This window comes from Gadus chalcogrammus, chromosome 13 (genome assembly GCF_026213295.1).
Source record: "Gadus chalcogrammus isolate NIFS_2021 chromosome 13, NIFS_Gcha_1.0, whole genome shotgun sequence".
Lineage (NCBI taxonomy): Eukaryota > Metazoa > Chordata > Actinopteri > Gadiformes > Gadidae > Gadus > Gadus chalcogrammus.
This window is the reverse complement of record NC_079424.1, coordinates 190534-206674: the sequence shown is the minus strand read 5'-3', so window position 1 is coordinate 206674 and position 16141 is coordinate 190534. Positions and strand designations below refer to the sequence as shown.

The 16141-nt window shown below is 51.3% G+C and overlaps 1 protein-coding gene across 1 annotated transcript in view; it reads left to right on the top strand.

Moving 5' to 3' along the window:
* Positions 1 to 16141, top strand: part of LOC130402226 (eukaryotic translation initiation factor 4 gamma 3-like) — a 67965-nt gene that overhangs the window by 11851 nt on the left and 39973 nt on the right. Inside the window, exons 3-8 of the mRNA XM_056606368.1 lie at positions 1735 to 1902; positions 2689 to 2780; positions 3902 to 3980; positions 7048 to 7068; positions 13175 to 13354; positions 15202 to 15313. Of these exons, the coding sequence (XP_056462343.1) occupies positions 1735 to 1902; positions 2689 to 2780; positions 3902 to 3980; positions 7048 to 7068; positions 13175 to 13354; positions 15202 to 15313 (652 nt within the window). The remainder of the gene's footprint in view (positions 1 to 1734; positions 1903 to 2688; positions 2781 to 3901; positions 3981 to 7047; positions 7069 to 13174; positions 13355 to 15201; positions 15314 to 16141) is intronic.

The following is a 16141-nucleotide window of genomic DNA, read 5'->3' as shown; positions in this document are numbered from 1 at the left end:
ATGTCACATGAGTATAATTCTGTTAGCGTGACCCCACCCTCTCCCTCCATGCCCCCCCCCTCGACACCGGCTGCAGAGGACAGTGGTGGAAGTGGAGCATGTCTGTCCTGGCTCCACAGCTTCCCTTCTGCTCCTCCTCCTCCTCCTCTCTTCTCCTGCAGCAGGCCTCCTATAGGCAGAGGAGGGAGCCCCTCCCTCACCCAGCCCACCTGTACCTACTCACAACCACCGCCCCGAGCAACGCAGGCTCCGCCCATAGCAACGGAGGCTAGATTAGCTGCTTTATCCTAGGTCAGCTGAGAGAGAGGGACTCTCTTCCATCCTAGCCAGTAGTCTGTCCATCTTCTCCCACCACTGCCTCTGGGCTGTGGGGTCACCTTCATGGGGACTCTGAGATTATATTATCCACTACCATATTTAAACAAATGTTTATACAATATATTAAAATAATCCTATTGCTCATGCAGAAAATCAATCCTTGAGCATTAAGTTGTTGAAGTTAAGATGAAGCTTTTGATGCTATCTGCTTAGCTGTAGTGCTCACTGGATTCCTAGTGAGAGACCAAAGTGCAGTGCCCAGGATCTCTGGCCATTCCTGGACTCCAGTGCAGACGGTCATTACACTGAACTACTAGAGGCTCCAGTGCAGACGGTCGTTACACTGAACTACTAGAGGCTCCAGTGCAGACGGTCGTTACACTGAACTACTAGAGGCTCCAGTGCAGACGGTCGTTACACTGAACTACTAGAGGCTCCAGTGCAGACGGTCGTTACACTGAACTACTAGAGGCTCCAGTGCAGACGGTCGTTACACTGAACTACTAGAGGCTCCAGTGCAGACGGTCGTTACACTGAACTACTAGAGGCTCCAGTGCAGACGGTCGTTACACTGAACTACTAGAGGCTCCAGTGCAGACGGTAGTTACACTGAACTACTAGAGGCTCCAGTGCAGACGGTCGTTACACTGAACTACTTGGTTCTAAGTGTGCATTTCAAACGCCCAGCAGCAGGACACTGTCCTTCACAGCTGACTGCAGTGAGTTTGTCTGTAGAGCAGTTGATGAGCAGGTAGGGGCCGGGGCTTTCTGCTCCGGCAGGCCTACAGGTTAGACTGCGGACATGAGGTTTCAAACCCTGAAGGTCCAGCTGGGAGTCAAACACCCTGGCCACTGCTACGAGTCTGTGTTGGCTACAGAGCTGCAGCTAATCACTGGACTGCAGACATTAATTTACCTCCCTCTGCAGGAGACGACACTACTGAACTGTGTGTGTGTGTGTGTGTGTGCGCGTTTGTGTGTGTGTGTGTGTGTGTGTGTGTGTGTGTAAAGTAGCAATGTAATTAAGTGTGTAAAAGCATTTAAAATCTACATTTAAATGACCAACATGATGCAAATACAAACAAAATAAATCTCTCTACGGGCGCAGCCATTTTTGTTGGCCTCACTGAACTCGCTCTACTTTCAAAGCGACGAGATACTGTGACTAAAAGGGGGCGTGCCTCAGTGAAATGCCGTAAAAAAGATGGGAGAGTTGCAACTTACAACTTGCATGTACCGGCGTACCATCCAGATGGATTACAGCATTAGATTTAGACCAACTATTGAGGCGTAAAGTAAGGAAGCGGATGACATCCATTTTTATTCCACTGTGCCTCAGTGGCCCTCGGTGCAGCCACACTCTGGTCTTGGCTTCCGTCCTAACCCTCTGTCTGTCTGTCTGTCCCACACCCCCAGATACCCAGGCATGCTGGGCCTCAGTATGCTGCTCACGACCTCTCAAAGGGCCACCCCGGCTTGGCGTGCACGCCCCCCAACCACCCCCACTCCGCCGCGCTCTCTCAGGTATCGCTCGCCACAGCGTCGGCGTACCGCTACCCCAAGGGCTGGGAGACAGGCCCAGGGGTGAGTTAAAGCCGTGTGTGTGTGTGTGTGTGTGTGTGTGTGTGTGTGTGTGTGTGTGTGTGTGTGTGTGTGTGTGTGTGTGTGTGTGTGTGTGTGTGTGTGTGTGTGTGTGTGTGTGTGTGTGTGTGTGTGTGTGTGTGTGTGTGAGAGCCCCTATTAAGACTTCAACAGTCATAGAGCATGGTATCTCGGTTGGGGTTCCCCCATCGCTGGCCACACAGTGACATGAGCCCCAGCTCTCTAGGCATACCCCCCCAGTTCTTCCCCCTCCCATGTCCCAGGGGCCTTCTACGCCCCCAGCGCTCCCGCCCTCCCTACCAAGCCCCTCCTCTACTCTACCAAGCCCCTCCTCTACTCTACCAAGCCCCTCCTCTACTCTACCAAGCCCCTCCTCTACTCTACCAAGCCCCTCCTCTACTCCACCAGCCTCCTATAAATAGCTTGACTGCCAGAGCCAACTGAAGTGATGAGCCCTTCCCAGCGACTACAGGAGCAGCTTTTCTTTTTGTGCTGGTCTCGTTGACACACAGCAGTGGATACGATCTGCTGCCCTCATTTGTACTCTGTTCTGTGACTCATAAACTGTTGGCTCCACACACATTAACACCCTGTTCACACAAGCTACACAAGCTGCTGGTGCACCCATCATTGTGTGCATTCATGCAACACAGATTCCTCGATGTTAAAACAATGAAAATGTCATGCACTGTAATTCTCAATAATTAACACAATCTCATATCCCCCTTGTGTATCCATCCTCTTTCTCTCTTTCTTCACCGTCTACAGTCTCCATACAACCCTGTACAGAACCCTGGCTCCGCCCCTCTACTGTACTCTACTCAAACGCAGCCAATGAATGCACAGCCTCAGAGTCGTCCGGTGAGTGTCACTGGTCACCCGTGCCGACCTGCCGGCGTTCAAAACACACGGATCATGTTGCTTTGAGGCAGCCATGTTGGATCCAGATTTTGCTGAGTCAGCGTGTTGACGTCTGGCCCGTGACTTGGGTCACAGGCTGCTGGCCGCGCGGCAGAGCGCTAGGGGACACCAGATCCACGTCGGGATAGAGTGATGCGGAGACATGATGTTGTTTTGATATCGTGCCTTAGCCTCGGATGTTATCTTTTTGATGGGCCAGGATTCTGCCTCCAGATCCATACATCAGAACTTAGCTGACGTTCTTCCTGAGCCATGGTTATCGCTGGCTGGGACAAATGTTCCGTTCAATATTTGTGTCTTTCAGCATCTCCCATCGGAGCCGCGGGTACAGAATAGGGTTCACTCAGGGAGGCCTCGTTCCACCGTTGGCTGAATGTTAGCAGATCTCATCAGAGGTTCTGAACCATATTGGAGGCGTTGTTCTCTACATGCAGACCTCAGAGCAGGAATGTTTTCTTTTTATCCATTCTGCAACCGGTCTTCATCGGAAACCAGTGAAAGATCGTTGAATCTGGGTCAGGTACTGCTTCTAATGAGAAGTACTGTGTATGATTTTATGTATTCATTTATTTAATTGAACGCTGATGATTCTGATGGATTATCTATCTGATAAACACAATGCAAATGATTCGAAGATATTTGGATTTTTAGCTGTGACTATGCCATACAATCTGACAGTGCTCTTTATTTTCATCAGTTATTGAAGTTCAGAATCAGTTTCAACATTTTAACTCTTGTAATCGTATTCAAAACGCTTGCGCTCAGATAAAAATGCATATTGGCACGAAAAAAATGGAGGAAAATTCCCATTGCGGTCTTTCAAGGGTTTGATGGGATTGTGTAATAATGGGCTGAACCGTCTGTGAGCCTGTTGCAGTCTGGACTTCTGGAGGAGCGAGGTGTTGAGTCTGTGAATAAGAGTGTGTTGATTGTGGGTTGTCTCTAAGATGGCCAGCTAGTCGCTCAGCTTTCCTACTCCTTGTGTTTTAGTATCATACTGCCAAGCTTCTACCATGTCATGTTCATCTGTTCTTTGTCTCTCTCTCTCTCTCTTGGATCTCAACTCCCCCCCCCCCCCCCCCCACACCCACCCACCCAAACACCAGTTTGCAACGGGCCCTCGACCAACACACCATCAGGTAATTGACCCCCACTCAATGCCCCCCCCGGCACCTCCCCCACCTGTGTCCTCGTGCAGTTCATAACCCCTAACCCAGTCCGGGCCTCTTCAGGTCCAAACAACTCTACATTTAGAATCTTTAAAGGGCATACCTGCATCCTGTTTTATTAGAAACATCTATTAGTTTAGTTATTATGTCCATCTTTCCTCTGGTGGCATCTGGTGTTTACGCGGCCAATCAAGGTCTTTATACTGCTAGCCAGATTCAATTATGGTTTATGATGACCTCAAACCCCAAAAAATAAGCTAATTAAATTCAAAATCGTTTCTATAAAAGTTGTTATTGTCCTCTTCGACGGCCGTCTAGCAAACGGCATGATGCTCTGTGCAGCTCCTTAACCTGTGGGAAGACACAGAGGAGGGGGCGCAGGAGCTGGATGGAGCATACTGGGGTCACTCTGTGAGGGTTAGTGATACTGGGGTCACTCTGTGAGGGTTAGTGATACTGGGGTCACTCTGTGAGGGTTAGTGATACTGGGGTCACTCTGTGAGGGTTAGTGATACTGGGGTCACTCTGAGGGTTAGTGATACTGGGGTCACTCTGTTGGGGTTAGTGATACTGGGGTCACTCTGTTAGGGTTAGTGATACTGGGGTCACTCTGTTAGGGTTAGTGATACTGGGGTCACTCTGTTAGGGTTAGTGATACTGGGGTCACTCTGTTAGGGTTAGTGATACTGGGGTCACTCTGTTAGGGTTAGTGATACTGGGGTCACTCTGTGAGGGTAAGTGATACTGGGGTCACTCTGTTAGGGTTAGTGATACTGGGGTCACTCTGTGAGGGTTAGTGATACTGGGGTCACTCTGTGAGGGTTAGTGATACTGGGGTCACTCTGTGAGGGTTAGTGATACTGGGGTCACTCTGTGAGGGTTAGTGATACTGGGGTCACTCTGTTAGGGTTAGTGATACTGGGGTCACTCTGTGAGGGTTAGTGATACTGGGGTCACTCTGTTAGGGTTAGTGATACTGGGGTCACTCTGTTAGGCCGCTCAGACTGGGGGGGGGGACATGACGAGTTCCTTGATGTTTCTTGGCAGAGCTTGGCCAATGACTCGGCCCTCAAGACGCTAGACATTACACTTCCTGGAACCTTCCCTTCTGATCCGTGTTGTAATTAATAACCAACTGCTGTCATCTACACCCCCCCCCCCACACACACGCAGTGACTCAGTCATCCTCACCTTCCGCATGCCTCCGTGCTAAATCCAGTTATTTATTAATTGGTCTGTCCGGTGCCTGCCGCTATAAATAAAGGCCTGGCGCAGTTCTTTGCTCGCGTGTTTTTGCCGATGTGTACAAACACTTCCTAGCAGGCATGACGGAGGCTGTGCCAAGGGGGCGTGGACAATCAGCATGGGGGTGGAGTCAGGCCAGGGGGCGTGGCCAGGGCGGCACAGCGGCCCCGGGCTCTTTAGTGTCGCCACGGAAGCAGAGTCAGAAAAACATTTGAAGCCTACACAATGGGCTTTTATAAGCACTAGAGAACACTGGTATTGTGCCTGCCTCTGCCCCAACACACGCAAACACAAGAGCACCAAAAAAACGCATTTACCATTGAGGCCTGAACGTTCTTTCATCTGCCAAGAGCATAGGACGTCCTCAGAGCGGCTGATGTCACCATGAAGGTCTGGCTTCCTGTGATGCGCCTTCTATTGTTACTGTCATGTCTGCGCTGAGGAGTCCGTGTGGCGTTTAGGCCACTGGCCCACCGGACAAGAGGTTATTGTACCCACCCCCTCTCTCGTACCCCCTCTCTCCAGGGAGGGAGGGCCAATGTGAGGGTCAATGCCTCTGTTTACCCCTGTACCCCCATGTTCTAGGTCCCCCTCTATACTACAGACCTAATGCTGGAATAAAGAAGGCACGCCTGATGTTTGTTGGTTTGCTACACAGTAAACCGTCCTGGTTCTGCATCAATAAAGCAAATCAAACAAAGTCAAAGGCTGACCTGAGACATAACTCACAGAGGTTAAGTCCTTCTGCGTCTATATTGATCTAATATGGAATTATGCAATTTTACAGGGACATTCATATCATGTTTGTTCACTGAATAAACAGTAAAATATAGAATTTTCATTTTCATGCATCTATATTTTTTTTAAAAGACATGAGCGCTGTGCTCTGTGGCGTCCTGACCGTGTAAAGCTATCGCCGTTGGTGACATACACCGGGTTCAGAAACACCTGGGGGGTTAAGCCAGTTCACCCCAGGCCTGGCCGGTTCACACCAGGCCTGGCCGGTTCACACCAGGCCTGGCCGGTTCACCCCAGGCCTGGCCGGTTCACCCCAAGCCTGGCCGGTTCACCCCAGGCCTGGCCGGTTCACCCCAGGCCTGGCCGGTTCACCCCAGGCCTGGCCGGTTCACACCAGGCCTGGCCGGTTCACACCAGGCCTGGCCGGTTCACCCCAGGCCTGGCCGGTTCACACCAGGCCTGGCCGGTTCACCCCAGGCCTGGCCGGTTCACACCAGGCCTGGCCGGTTCACCCCAGGCCTGGCCGGTTCACCCCAGGCCTGGCCGGTTCACACCAGGCCTGGCCGGTTCACACCAGGCCTGGCCGGTTCACACCAGGCCTGGCCGGTTCACACCAGGCCTGGCCGGTTCACACCAGGCCTGGCCGGTTCACACCAGGCCTGGCCGGTTCACACCAGGCCTGGCTAGTTCAAGCTGAATCTCTTGGTGAAACCTTGGGTCGTTATGTACGTAAACATGAAGTACTAGGACTACTAAGATGTACTAGGTAGTGCATGTCCGAGAAATATTATTATTTTTGTATAATAGTTAGTGAACCAGTAAAACCTGGTACATTTGGTAAAACAAATGTTTTACAGGTAACCTCATGTTAACTCGATTTTGTTGATTTGTGCAAGTTCTCCTGTAAGACGTAGAGTTTCAGGCTATTATCCCATGCTCTGAAATATGTTGGTGGACTACATTCTGCTTGTGTTGGAACATCACACCCACTAGTGCTGTCTCCCATCTGGCTTCTGTCCTTCTCTCTCGGTCTCTTCTGCTTTCACTACTCAAGGGAGGATTCAGGCCCGTCCAGGTAACGTTTAGCTCTCCTAGCGATCCTCCTCCTACCTGTTGATCTCTAGTTCTTGCATGGCATGACGAGGAACAAACCCCCTCTCTACTTTTCAAAACTCCCCCCCCCGCCATCTCTCCCCCCCCACTACTGTCTTTCTTCCCTCTCAAGTACAGTTTGGTTTTAATCCTAAGGCTCTTTTTAAAATGAGCTACTGTTTCAGTGTTGATGATGTTTAATAATGTTTGACAAATGAATGATGGCCTGTTAACTAGACTGGCCTTGTTTAGTTTTGATGAACTGCATGTGGCAGAAAGGCCTTCGTCACGTTGTTCACCGCCCGTCTGTCTGCTGTTATTCCTTAGTTTTGCAGTTCATTTACTTCTACTTTATGATGTGAAATTCAGTTTTTGAACAAATGTTTCTTTGTAGAAAGTGCCTTGAAAATGTGAATTGATGCAATCTTGCGCAACAAGGTTTTCTCCCTGTGAGATGACAGTGGCTCTTTGTTGATCTGATCTGTGTTGTCCAGTGTTGTCCTTCTACGGTGACGACCTGGCTCCGCCTCGCCGTGCCCAGTAACAACCGCTTCCTCGTTCCACCCACAGGCTCCGTGACACTAGAGCTGTAGGGCCTCCCCCGTCCCACTGTAGCTCTACCCTCTCCCAGTAGACTCCCACTGTATCTCTACTCTCTCCCAGTAGAGACTCCCACTGTATCTCTGCTCTCTCCCAGTAGAGACTCCCACTGTATCTCTACTCTCTCCCAGTAGACTCCCACTGTATCTCTACTCTCTCCCAGTAGACTCCCACTGTATCTCTACTCTCTCCCAGTAGACTCCCACTGTATCTACCCTCTCCCAGTAGACTCCCACTGTATCTCTACTCTCTCCCAGTAGACTCCCACTGTATCTACCCTCTCCCAGTAGACTCCCACTGTATCTCTACTCTCTCCCAGTAGACTCTCACTGTATCTCTGCTCTCTCCCAGTAGACTCTCACTGTATCTCTACTCTCTCCCAGTAGACTCTCACTGTATCTTAACTCCCAGTAGAGACTCCCACTGTATCTCTACCCTCTCCCAGTAGACTCCCACTGTATCTCTGCTCTCTCCCAGTAGACTCCCACTGTATCTCTACCCTCTCCCAGTAGACTCCCACTGTATCTCTACTCTCTCCCAGTAGATTCCCACTGTATCTCTACCCTCTCCCAGTAGACTCTCACTGTATCTCTACCCTCTCCCAGTAGACTCTCACTGTAGCTCTACTCTCTCCCAGTAGACTCCCACTGTATCTCTACCCTCTCCCAGTAGACTCCCACTGTATCTCTACTCTCTCCCAGTAGACTCTAGGCCTGCAGCGGATTCGAATTGTATCCGAATCCGTTCGGTTCGTTTACCACAGTTCGGAGCATTCTGGAGATCCGCGGATTTCGGTTTCATGAAGGCATTGCCTTATGTAGCGTATTTTGCCTACTGTAGCCTACGTCCGATACAAAAGGGTGTTTAGGACCCAGCGGAATGCATTCTCTCCAGTGCTGCCCGAGCCAATGAGACTTTTCCCGCCCCTCCCTTCAGCCTGTCAGCGACCCTCCGTCAAAAAAAAAGTCAGCCTTTTTACTATCACGGACATGATCCTAATCCGAACCGTATCCGAAACCGAGGCCCAAAACGGTTATCTGAACCGAACCGTGGACACACTGATCCGTTTCACCACTAGTAGACTCCCACTGTATCTCTACTCTCTCCCAGTAGACTCCCATTGTAGCTCTACCCTCTCCCAGTAGACTCCCACTGTATCTTAACTCCCAGTAGAGACTCCCACTGTATCTTAACTCCCAGTAGAGACTCCCACTGTATCTTAACTCCCAGTAGAGACTCCCACTGTATCTTAACTCCCAGTAGAGACTCCCACTGTATCTTAACTCCCAGTAGAAGGGGTCCGGTGTGTGAGCCCAGGGACCCCCGCCCCCGGCCGCTCTGAGCGCGGCCTCAGCCGCTCTGTAGTGGCCCTTAACCTCCGTGTTGGGCGTCACATGACCCGATGATGTCATACATGATGATGTCATACATGATGCCCCAGCAACGTGCGGAGCCCCAGGCCGGCACTGGTCGCGGTGTTCCTGCCGGCCACGGGCCACTAACCCTCTCGCCCCTAACCCTCTCGCCCTAACCCTCTCACCCTAACCCTCTCACCCTAACCCTCTCACCCCTAACCCTCTCACCCCTAACCCTCTCGCCCCTAACCCTCTCACCCTAACCCTCTCACCCTAACCCTCTCACCCCTAACCCTCTCGCCCCTAACCCTCTCGCCCCTAACCCTCTCGCCCCTAACCCTCTCGCCCTAACCCTCTCACCCTAACCCTCTCACCCTAACCCTCTCGCCCCTAACCCTCTCACCCCTAACCCTCTCACCCTAACCCTCTCACCCTAACCCTCTCACCCTAACCCTCTCACCCCTAACCCTCTCACCCTAACCCTCTCACCCTAACCCTCTCACCCTAACCCTCTCACCCCTAACCCTCTCACCCTAACCCTCTCACCCTAACCCTCTCACCCTAACCCTCTCACCCTAACCCTCTCACCCCTAACCCTCCCGCCCCTAACCCTCTCCCCCTAACCCTCTCACCCCTAACCCTCTCACCCTAACCCTCTCACCCTAACCCTCTCACCCTAACCCTCTCATCCTAACCCTCTCACCCCTAACCCTCTCGCCCCTAACCCTCTCACCCCTAACCCTCTCACCCCTAACCCTCTCACCCTAACCCTCTCACCCTAACCCTCTCACCCTAACCCTCTCACCCTAACCCTCTCAGCCCCTAACCCTCTCACCCCTAACCCTCTCACCCTAACCCTCTCACCCTAACCCTCTCACCCTAACCCTCTCACCCTAACCCTCTCACCCTAACCCTCTCACCCTAACCCTCTCGCCCCTAACCCTCTCACCCCTAACCCTCTCACCCCTAACCCTCTCACCCTAACCCTCTCACCCCTAACCCTCTCACCCCTAACCCTCTCACCCCTAACCCTCACCCTAACCCTCTCGCCCCTAACCCTCTCACCCTAACCCTCTCACCCCTAACCCTCTCACCCCTAACCCTCTCACCCCTAACCCTCTCGCCCCTAACCCTCGCACCCCTAACCCTCTCGCCCCTAACCCTCTCACCCCTAACCCTCTCACCCCTAACCCTCTCACCCCTAACCCTCTCACCCTAACCCTCTCGCCCCTAACCCTCTCGCCCCTAACCCTCTCACCCCTAACCCTCTCGCCCCTAACCCTCTCACCCTAACCCTCTCGCCCCTAACCCTCTCACCCCTAACCCTCTCACCTGATGGGTCCGGTGGCTGCAGCTGGCCGCTGCACGCTGTCTGCCATGTCATAGAAACCACCGTCATTGATGGAGTGGTGTTGAGATCTGCCCATACGGTCCCTCCTCTCTGATGAGTCACCGGTGACTGGAAACGGTTTCCTCATCGCTGCCAAGAGGGAAGGCTTGTTATGCATTCCCCAGGTCTTGTTTCAGAAGGTGTTGTTCAGAACACGTCCCTGTGTTTCACAACATGTGTGAGAGCGCTGTATGTTTTAGAGCGTTGGATGTGTTTCACAGTGATCCTGTTTGTGTGTCACAGTGACCGGTACGACACAATCTCTGATGTGGTGTTGGTCAGTGAGTCCCAACGTGCATCCACATCACTAGAGGCAGTTATTTTTGTGTTATATTTCCTGACTAAACAAAATGTGGCGCTTTAAGTCCATTGGCATCTATTTTTATTATCAATACGACAATTCACCATGACGTCACAGTAATAATAAACCTTCTTCCGGGGGTGGCAAAGCCGAAGCGGTCTCCGATGGCCCCACTAGTTAACAAACCCTTCCACGTCATTTGACCAGGGCAGAGCGATCCAGAAAACAGAGTTAATGGCATGAATGAAGGATTTCTTCGTGCTATGGGACGTCTCATTAATAGATAGATGTCTCTATATCTATCTATAATGTATGTATTTGTTTTCGTCATCCCCTCAACTTGAGATCAACAACAATGGTTCTGACTGTAACCCTGTTGACCGTAGCCGGCTGGACGGCCTCAGGGCGGTGGAAGCCGCGCGCGTTCTGCCACCCGGAAGTATCTGATGCCTATGTTTACAAACATTGTGAAATGCCATATCCACATCAGAATGGAGATTGATACGCCCTCCCTCTCACACCCATGGGTCTCTGAACTAGAGATAGAGCAGCAGAACAGAAGCTTGGTGGTCGAACTGATCAGTGTGAAGTAGGGCCCGACCGATATTGATTTTTGAGTGCCGATGCCGATTATTTTCAGAGAAAAATTACGATTACGATTTAATCGGCCGGTTAAAAATAAATAAATAAAATAAAGCATATAAAACGTAGTTTTTGATACCTTAAATATACTTTAAACACTTTTGATGAATATGTGAATTGAATGCAGAACCTTTGAGTGTTTTAGAATACATTTACAGTCAAAAATGAGTGTAATGTAAAATAACTAACTCCCAATGTATTGCGCTCGTGAGCAGTGACTAACACGTGCGTGCTGAGCAGTATGGTCTCACCGTTAGTCTACAGTATAACAAATGAACATGGCCTGGGACCTAAAGAAAAACAGGCACAACATGCTCAAACAACGCGTCTTGTGTACATTGGTGAGGTGAGCGCCCAGCTGCCTGAGCGAGCGTGCTTTCATGTTGTACGGTAAAATTCAATCTCCTCTCTTTTGCTCCATTTAAAGTTGTTAGTTAGCAAGGCGAGTAGGAGCGCAATCTGCAGGATACTAAGCGCAATAACATTTAAAAAAATAAAAATAAATAAAAAAATCGGTTGTAATCTGCGTCTTTTTGGCCGATGACGATTATTTTCAAAAAGGCTATAATCGGCCGATTAAATCGGCAGGCCGATAAATCGGTCGGGCCCTACGCCAGTACTTCACACTGCACCTCGGATGGGGGGGGGGGGGGGGCTTCTGGTCACAATCGACCTCATCTGAAGCCATTTGAATAAATATGTTATGAAGAAATGACAGCATCTGTTTGGTCTTTGTACAGACCATGGCGGTCCCCTCTAAGTGGCGGCCCCCGGGGTCTGGGCAGGCCGTGGGACCCAGAGCGGCCTCTGTCCCCCCCTCTGTCCCCAGTCTGTCCCCCGGCCCTCTGGCGCCCTCTACCAGGGTGTAATCGCAAATGTGCTGCTGTGCTTCCTGGAAGTGGTCCATATCATGCTGGGAGGGGGGCTGCTGGCTTGTAACCCGTGAGGTGGATAGGGATGAGGAGGGAGGGTGGAGGTGGATGAATAGAGGCGCAGGGATGAGAGTAGACGAGGTGGCGTTTAGGGCCCGGTGCCGCTGAACAGTGGTCTGACTCAGAGAGTCTGTCATGGAGGCAGTGCTCTCTGATCCAGCAGGAAGGTCCTTTTGATCAGGACGTATCTTGGTCAGCGATGGCCTGCCACACAATGGGGTCGGTGTTTGTAGTCCAGCCTCCCATTCAAGCCTTTCTCTTCGTTCATCAACATGTGACAGCGATGGCACCTTACTGGAATCGCCAACTTGGCCAACTTGGCCATATTTGCTGCTTAATCCCAGTTTTAGAACAGGTATTCAGGACTGCGTTGAACTGTTATACGTTGAGATTGTCCTACGGACCTCCCCTTTCGACTGCTGAGTATCAGCTTTAATGAAAAAACAACATTCAAAGGTTATCGTTTTCCTTCTCTTCACGGCAATGTTACATTTTCCTCTCTCTGTCCCTCTCTGTCTCTCTCTGTCTCTGTCTCTGTCTCTGTCTCTCTGTCTCTGTCTCTCTCTGTCTCTGTCTCTCTGTCTCTGTCTCTCTCTGTCTCTCTCTCTCTCTCTCTCTCTCTGTCTCTGTCTCTCTCTGTCTCTGTCTCTGTCTCTGTCTCTCTCCTCTCCTTTTCTCTCTCTCTCTCTCTCTCTCTCTCTCTCTCTCTCTCTCTCTCTCTCTCTCTCTCTCTCTCTCTCTCTCTCTCTCTCTCTCTCTCTCTCTCTCTCTCTCTCTCTCTCTCTCTCTCTCTCTCTCTCTCTCTCTCTCTCTCTCTCTCTCTCCCTTTGTCTCTCTCTCTCTCCTCCTTTGTCTCTCTCTACTCTCAGTTTTTCCAGAGGGCCCAGATGCAGGCGGCCCGGCCCACGCTGCCCACCAACCCCCCCTCCCTGAGGCCCGGGGCTCAGAACCCCCCGTCGGCCGTCTACCCCCAGAGCCAGCCCATCATGATGACCATGGCCCCCATGCCCTTCCCCTCGCCACAGGCCGCCCAGTACTACATCCCACAGGTAGGCCTCGGCCCAGTGGGGAGGAACCCTAACCCCTAGGACAGCCTAACCCCTAGGACAGCCTAACCCCTAGGACAGCCTAACCCCTAGGACAGCCTAACCCCTAGGACAGCCTAACCCCTAGGACAGCCTAACCCCTAGGACAGCCTAACCCAAACCCCTAGGACAGCCTAACCCTTGGACAGCCTTACCCTAACCCCTAGGACAGCCTAACCCCTAGGACAGCCTAACCCCTAGGACAGCCTAACCCTAACCCCTAGGACAGCCTAACCCCTAGGACAGGGGGGTCCTAATAATGTTTAGATCGATGTGGGGGTCTCCATCCTCATCCTGGGGCCGTCCTAACAACACCAGCCAACCCAACCGCCCATGCTGCTGTCAGTGTCAGTGGGCTGCAGCAGTCTGGGTCACTACGCCCCCGCAGAGCGGAACACCCTGGGGCCAGTATGACATGTACCTAACCCTAACACCATATGATCAGTGCAAGAGGCTCCTGACTGCGTCCTTTAGGGTTAGGTTAGGGTAAGGCTAACCTAACCCTATCACCATATGATCAGTGCAAGAGGCTCCTGACTGCGTCCTTTAGGGTTAGGTTAGGGTAAGGCTAACCTAACCTAACCCTAACACCATATGATCAGTGCAAGAGGCTCCTGACTGCGTCCTTTAGGGTTAGGTTAGGGTAAGGCTAACCTAACCTAACCCTATCACCATATGATCAGGGTTAGGGTTAGGGTTAGTCCTTGAGGGTTAGGTTAGGGTAAGATTAACCTAACCCTAACACCATATGATCAGTGCAAGAGGCTCCTGACTGGGTCTATTAGGGTTAGGTTAGGGTAAGATTAACCTAACCCTATCACCATATGATCAGTGCAAGAGGCTCCTGACTGGGTCTATTAGGGTTAGGTTAGGGTAAGATTAACCTAACCCTAACACCATATGATCAGTGCAAGAGGCTCCTGACTGGGTCTATTAGGGTTAGGTTAGGGTAAGATTAACCTAACCCTAACACCATATGATCAGTGCAAGAGGCTCCTGACTGCGTCCTTTGCGGTTGTCTCCGGCTCCCACGGTTCATGCATGCCAACTATAAATTGGGATGAACCCTTCACCCTAGGATAGGCTAACCCTAACCCCAGAGCACCCTTATCCCTAGGATAACTTGAGCCCTTGTACAGACTAACCCTAACCCCTAGAGGGGCCACCCCCTGCTGCTACATGTCAAAAGGGTAACCAACAGAACAAAGAGGGTTAGATTAGTTTGAATTGGTGTGATATCAGCTGACACTGATTAGAGTCGTAGTTGGTTCGGTTCGGTTTTCCCGAGCCTGGTTTGTTGTGGTTCTACCAGAGCATTGCCACTCCTGGTCAGTCAATCAGTTTGTTCTCCAATCAATTGTCCTCCATATTTCTCAATGCAAGAGCTTTCCCGCTATCGGTGCCGCCGAACGCAACCAAACAGAGATGGTCGAGATGCTACCTTAACTATTCTGCCGTTCCTATGTTCATCATTAGCATTTTATTATTAACAAAATGAATTATTCACATGATTAATATCGAGCTGAGGCTCACCCACGACAAGGCGAAATACACATCATTGGATAATGGAGGAGTAGGGTTTCCCTGTCGGCTCGTAGCCAGATGAGGATGAGGATGAGGATGAGGATGATGAGGATGATGAGGATGAGGAGGATGAGGATGAGGGATGAGGAGGATGAGGAGGATGAGGAGGAGGAGGAGGAGGAGGAGGAGGAGGAGGAGGAGGATGATGAGGATGATGATGTGGCCACAGAGTAAAGTGCTCCCTGTCCTGATGATGACGTGCTCCCCCCCCCTCTCCCCCTCCCCAGTACCGCCACAGTGCTCCCTACGTGGGCCCCCCCCAGCAGTACTCCGTACAGCCCCCCGGAACCGGAGCCTTCTACCCTGCTCCCGGCCACGGAGAGTTCCCCACCCCCTACCGTAAGACACACACACACGCACACGCACACGCACACACGCGCGCACACGCGCGCACACACACGCGCACACACACACGCACAGACAGACGCACAGACAGACACACAGACACACAGACACAGACAGACAGACAGACAGACAGACAGACAGACGCACAGACAGACAGTGTGTGACTGGGGGAGGAGGGATCAGCGTGCTTCATAAGGGAGGGGGTGGAGCCCCATACCCTAGAGGGGGCTGAGCGGGTGGGCTGGGTCAGATTCATTTCACTGTTCATTCAACAGTTTTGTATTCCGTTATCTTGCCATTTGAACTTTAACAAACAATTAACACTAATTGTTTGTTAATTGTGATATTTTGGGCTTTATTCGATCATGATGAATCTACTATTATTCGTTGTTATTAACGTCAGTAGAGTTCTTTAAGTCGAGCGCGAATGGATGTTGACCTCTTGTGTCTGAGGACACTCGTCCCTCTAAACCTTGTGGGCCATAGCGGGGGTTAGTGTTACTGTGAATGGATGTTGACCTCTTGTGTCTGAGGACACTCGTCCCTCTAAACCTTGTTTAATTTGTCCCTTCCTCCCTCCCTTCCTTCCTTCCTTCTTTCCTTCCATCCTCCCTCGCTCCCTTCCTTCCTTCTTTCCTTCCATCCTCCCTTGCTCCCTTCCTTCCTTCTTTCCTTCCATCCTCCCTCGCTCCCTTCCTTCCTTCTTTCCTTCCATCCTCCATCACCGTAAGCGTCCTTGACCAAAAAAAACGACAATTCTCCACATGGCGCTTAATCCAAACACACTTTGAGCCATAGGGGGGGTTAGTGTTAGGGTTAGTG